Source organism: Carassius carassius, chromosome 23 (assembly GCF_963082965.1).
Source record: "Carassius carassius chromosome 23, fCarCar2.1, whole genome shotgun sequence".
NCBI classification, from domain to species: Eukaryota; Metazoa; Chordata; class Actinopteri; order Cypriniformes; family Cyprinidae; genus Carassius; species Carassius carassius.
Window position 1 is genome coordinate 19,069,701 of NC_081777.1, and position 6,000 is coordinate 19,075,700.

At 38.2% G+C, this 6,000-nt stretch overlaps 1 protein-coding gene across 2 annotated transcripts in view; it reads left to right on the forward strand.

Moving 5' to 3' along the window:
* Positions 1-4,007, forward strand: part of LOC132101437 (RNA polymerase II elongation factor ELL2) — a 42,612-nt gene extending 38,605 nt beyond the window's left edge. For both annotated transcript variants that reach the window (XM_059506394.1, XM_059506393.1), the window contains exons 9-12: positions 662-725; positions 1,050-1,221; positions 1,725-1,769; positions 2,261-4,007. In XM_059506394.1, the coding sequence (XP_059362377.1) occupies positions 662-725; positions 1,050-1,221; positions 1,725-1,769; positions 2,261-2,371 (392 nt within the window). In that variant the 3' untranslated portion in view covers positions 2,372-4,007. The remainder of the gene's footprint in view (positions 1-661; positions 726-1,049; positions 1,222-1,724; positions 1,770-2,260) is intronic.
* Positions 4,008-6,000: the final 1,993 nt, after the last annotated feature.

A 6,000-nucleotide genomic window follows, 5' to 3' on the forward strand; every position in this document is an offset into this window, starting at 1 on the left:
TTAATTGATAATTTGTTACATTATTTTTGCTTGTGACAATAAAAAAAAACATTCTAATTGTTGGCCTATTTACATATTTAAAATATAAATAAATACATAAATAAAATTTCACTAGATGTTTTTGATGCTGAATAACTGTTGTTCTGTTAAAAAAATTATAATTAAATATATATATATATATATATATATAATATTATTATTATTTTCTTTTCTTTTTAAACAAAACATCCTGTTTCAGCTCTGCCGCTGTAATTCATCTCAGAAGTGGCTCACCGTGAGACACTTTCATTTCAAGTGAAATGATGGCAGAACAGGTTTGGACTTGCCCCAGCTAGTCAGGAAATATTCCTGTGTTTGTGTGCGAGTTCACAGACATGTGCGTGCGAGGTGACTGCTCGTCTGCGCCCTTCCCTAGCGCCAGGGTGGATGATTAACTTAACTAACAGCTGGGTGACCCACTGTAAAACGTGCAGAGCCCACTTTGACCATCGCCTCAAGCTTGACATCTTGTCAGGCATCCTTTGTCAGCGACCACTGCCCTCCACGTTCCCTTATCACAAGATTTGATAAATGACTCCAACCCAGGCAGCATGGGGCTTTGATATGTTTGCGTAGTGAGATTACATAAACCACTTTATTATTCTTGTCTGTGTTTGTGTAGACCATGAACGACCCAACACACCTGTCTCTCGTGCCTCTCCCGATGAGCTGCCTGACTATTTATTGTAAGTAAGACCAGATTTCGGTTTATTTTACTGCTTTGTTCTTCTGTAATTATAGGGTGGAGATTGTCTGCCGGTGATTAAGGAATAGATATTTAACTGAGTTGCACATTTAAAGCAGAATGTACAGAACAAAATGTAAGAATTCAAATTAAAATATAGAAAATTTTTCTCTATTTGAGCTTTTAAAGGAACTGGTAGTTTCAGAAAAAACAACCCAAGAAAGAGAATACACATTTATTTGAATATATAGTGCCACCTACTGGTTTCTCTTTGGATTCTGCCTAGAGACATGGTTTAGTTCACTCAAGGAACTTTTCTTTCCAGAAAATACAACACTATCACAGACTCTGAGCAGCGGCAGAGGTACAAAGAGGATTTCTGTGCGGAATATGACGAGTACAGAGACCTTCATGAACGTATAGGTAAAGTCACAGAGATGTTTGTTCAGCTGGGATCCAAGATAAAGACGCTGTCTCCCGGGACACACAAGTATAAGGTATTGATAAAGACAAACACTATTGTTCAAATGTTTGGAGTGAGTAAGATTGTTCATTTTTCTTTTTAAGAAAAAATAATAATTTTATTTAAGAATGATGCATTAAATTTGATCAAAGGTGACATTTTTACATTTATGACGTTACAAAAAAAAAAAAAAAAAAAATCCCATTACAAAATGCTGTTGCATTAAATAGTACAAAAAAAGTGCATCGCTGTTGGTTGGTTGACAGACAGACAGACAGACAGACAGACAGACAGATAGATAGATAGATAGATAGATAGAGATCTCATTGAGCATCAAATTACAGTGATTTCTGAAGGGTCATGTGACACTGAAGACTGGCGTAATGGCTTTAAGATTACATGTGGAACAATGCGTCTTTGTTTTACAAGATAAAGCTTTAGCACACCTTATATAACAGTTACATAATACATGATGTCAGAGGTTCTTTTAGATTAATAGGTTTGATTTTTTTTTAATCATTATTTTGATTATGCTAGGTAATGGAGGATCAAATAATGGAGAAGTACAGAAAGTATAAGAAGGTAAGAGAATTGTATTGTTGCTAATTGTATTATGTTAATAGTGTTTTAACTCAATGAACTGAGGGGCTGGGTAAAAATATCACCTTTCTGCATAACCATGAACCTTATTTAAATAATCTGATATAAATTTGTAAAACCCCATGAACTTTTCAGTGTTATTTAAGTTTTATCTTTTATAGTATTTATATTTTTTTATTAGCTTTTATTTCATATTTGAATGTTAAAATATGTTAATATATAAGAAAGCATGAAAGCTATTTTAATAATTCTTAATCATTTTAGTTAACAATAACAACACTGAACCTTTCATGCCTCATATTCTCCGACTATGTGAATACTAAACATGATTTGTAGTAAACCTTCCATCCAGCAGATGTCGCCATTTTTGACAACTAGTAAAATTTCAGTTACAGATAAAAAACTGCACCTTAAGTGAGAAATCAGAACTTATACCCACCTCTAATGTGCAGATTTTGGTTTTGTCCCCGCAGAAGTTTCCAGGCTACAGGGAAGAAAAGAAGCGCTGCGAGTATCTCCACCAGAAACTATCACACATCAAAGGCCTGATTCTGGACTATGACCGCACACAAGCGCCCTCCTAGTGCCAGCCGTTCCACTCTCCTCCTCCTTCCCAGTCTGCTCGCACGGACCAAACGACTCCTCAGTGGAAATAAACCAAGCCCAAAGTCTCTCTTGAGCACGACGAGGCATTTCCACGTCTTTCCTCCACACAAACTGTGGGTAACAATGTGGAGGCTGAGGATCTAAGCCCAAACTATCAAACAAAGGCCAAGACCTCCGACTAGTGACTTAAGCCCTTTAAAGTTCTTTTTTTGTGTGTGTGTATAAAAAGTGTTGTATGGAAGAATTGGTTAGATGTGAGACACAACCGAAGCCAAAATAGTTGTTTTTTTCCCCTTCCCAAATGCAGCATACGTGTAACCGTTCCCCTTGATCTTGTAACTTCGGCTCTGAGCTCTGACTTCCAGGGCCGTGGGCTGCTTTTATGGTACAATCATAAAGCCTGGATGAGAGATGATTATCTGTACTGTTCAGTCTGTCAGTGATTTATCAGAGAACTTAAGCACAGTTTCTATTTTGATATTTTACTGAATGTATATTTGTACACTTGTAAGATCTCGACATCTATAAGAGAGTGTTTAATCACTGGATAGAATAAGGGAAACCTGGAATTTTCTCAACTCTGAGGTGATCCTACCAAACTCTGAGGGTGCAATCTGTCATATGAACGTCAGACTCTTATTAATTAGATGAGACCTTCCTCTTTTGTGTGTAGCTACATGATGAGCTCTGGGATGCAAATTGAATCTTGATTTCCTGTAGCCAATCATGGAATGAGAGGAAAGGTGCTTAACCTATCTTCAAAATCTATAAAGTGATAATTTTCTCATGATTTTTGTGTCCAGTGCTCAAACCACTACAGCACACTGTGTCCTTAAAATAATGATGTTTATAACATTATTATTATTATTATTATTATTATTATTTGGACACTAAACAGCAGAAACAATCATGTTTTAAAGCAAATTTAATTTCTTGTATCCTTTTTTAAAATTAAAATGTATTGATTAATGAAAAAAAATTCTTTAGCTGATCTTTTGGAAATGTTACAGGAAATATGACATTTGTTTTATTGAGATTTAATTTCTTGACATTTGATTGAACTCTGCATTCTTTCCCTTAAACCCATGAAGGAGACCTTCGTAGACTGTGTCAGGCATTCTCTGAATCCTGATTTACATTTGGGTCATGTTTTCTGTGAATGAAAGTATACAGTATGTCTGTTTTCCCAGAATGTAGTACTTGATGATCACAGATTGAGGATCTCAATAGTGTTCTGTTATAAATTACGGCCTGATGCAAACACCAAACGCTATAGAAGCAGAGTCTTTCCAATGTCTTTTCAAAGTCCCTCTATGTCCATGTCATTCCTGTTCATGCCCATAGCCTCATGTATATTATGGAAGTATTTTTGTGTCACTTTTGCGCTTTGACATTTCTCTCGTGGAGACTGCTGATCTGTTATTTATGTCACTACAGTGTTAGTTCCTCTAATCCTTGATCCTGATATGTTATCTGGCTGGAAAAACTGATAGATTTGCCAAAATAGCATTTCTCTTTATATTGTTAACAGTTTGTTTCATCCTTTCATTTGGCAACTTCATGTATTGATGTAGATGCCTTAAATAAACTGGACCACATTAACTAAAAAGGAAATGTCTTCTGATTTGACTTTAATTTCACAGTTTGTTTAGCAAATTATTAACTAGAACTATATATATAAAAAAGAAAAAAAAAGTAAATTTTTACAATAGGTTACTTGCATAACCCGGTTCTCTGATTGTATTTAGTGAGGTGTCTCACTATGGGATACGCCCCTTCCGCATATTCCTCAAAAGCCCAATTCCATTACGCCAGCCCCAATTGGCTGGCAGACATGACGTTGCGTCAGGGAGTGTCTCCCTCCTCTCTGTATAAAGTGAGTGACACAATGTCATTACGACATTCAAAACAAGCACACCTCTTCCTCGCTTCGCACAGCAAGGAGGGTGTTCTGGTAAGACACCTCACTTAATGCTATCAGAGAACCGGGGTAACGCAAGTAACCTATTGTAATCTTTAAAGCATACTGTAACAGTGGTGGCCGCCCTAGCTTAAACTTTTAAAGAAAATGTTTGGGCGCCAGACAAGATAAATCCTGTCAAATTATAAGTTAACCAAGGATAGCAAAAACTAAGAAACCACCTGTTACAATAATAATAATAAACAGTCCAAGGAATAATTCACAAGAGAAATTTATTCCATAAGTCCATAAAAAAAAAACACATGACAAAAGGTCATATAAAAAAACTAAGTTCACAGCTTTTCACTTGACATGTGAAATTTGCGATTAACGTGCAAAAAACCGCATCATTCTATTTTTTCCGCAGTGGCAGATTCATGTCCACGTTTATTCATATAATGACCATATTTGGGAATTTAACGTGCATGGGTATGTGTGAAGTAATGTATGAAATGGGGTGGCGTACAAGTAGGCTACTGAGCAGGTTTGCAAATATGAAGGAAATTAAAGTAGCACGTCGTCGTCAGACACTAGGACAGGAGGATAAACAGGCAGCTTTTTGTTGGATATTTGTGTCTCACTATGGGATATCCTAACTCCCGTATTGTCAGATAACCTGTCTCGAAGTCTCCTGCCAACCAAAGAAACTATTATTTGGCTGGTTAACACTTAAGATTCAACGCACAAAAGGTATGTGCAAATGTTTGAGCTATAACAACCAGTTTATAGAACCTCGCAAATGTGTGCGGTGTGAAAAGAAACATCGTTCCCTTTCCGAAATTCGGCCTGGCATTTCGTAAATTGTATTATTTTTTCCTCTGACAGTCGCGCTCTGAATGAGTCCAGTAACAACCCCAGATACATTATTGACTGTCTGGGAACTAAAACACTTTTCGATGTTTAACTTTATTCCCAGTTTTTGTAGATGTTCTAGGAGCATGGCTGTGTGATCTCTAGCTTTGTGCTCTGATTGAGCTGTCACCACCCAGTCATCTATGTAAGTAGCGAGACGAAAGCCTTTCTCTTTGAGCGGAGCTAGGGCCGCTTCTGTACATTTCACAAATACTCTCGGACTGAGAGATAGGCCAAAGGGAAGGACTTGATACTCGTACGGCATGCCAAGGAATGCAAACCTCAGAAATTTCCTGTGGGGTGGATATATTTTTATCTGAAAATATGCATCCTTCAGGTCGATTCGCTCAGGAAGACCCCCTCAAATGGCCGCCTTCTTCCTCATCACCTGGGTAGGGTGAGGGGGCGGCTGGTCCGTCTGAGTGGTCGCGGGCGGATATTTTTTCCTGGACCAGGCGGGTTTCTGCTCTGGTGCGCAGTTCTGAACTGTTGTTGCATTCACATTCACTCTGCCTCTTAGGAATGCGAAAGCTGGGGGGTGGGCGAGCTGTAGCCTGCGCAAAAGTCTGCCGAGGAGGTGGCGGGGGCGCAGTCTGCGTCTTTCTTGGCATGCACAGCTGCAATGCCCTCCACGTCGAGTGCAAACCCCCCTTGCACGGCATTTTACCAGTAAATGGTTTGTCCTTCCAGGTGACAGAAACCTCTTCCAGAAGCTCTGGAAAGATTGGAAGGAGTTGTCGTTGTTGAAAAGGGGAATTCTCAAAATCTTCCTCCTCTTCAGAGAGAAGGAAATTC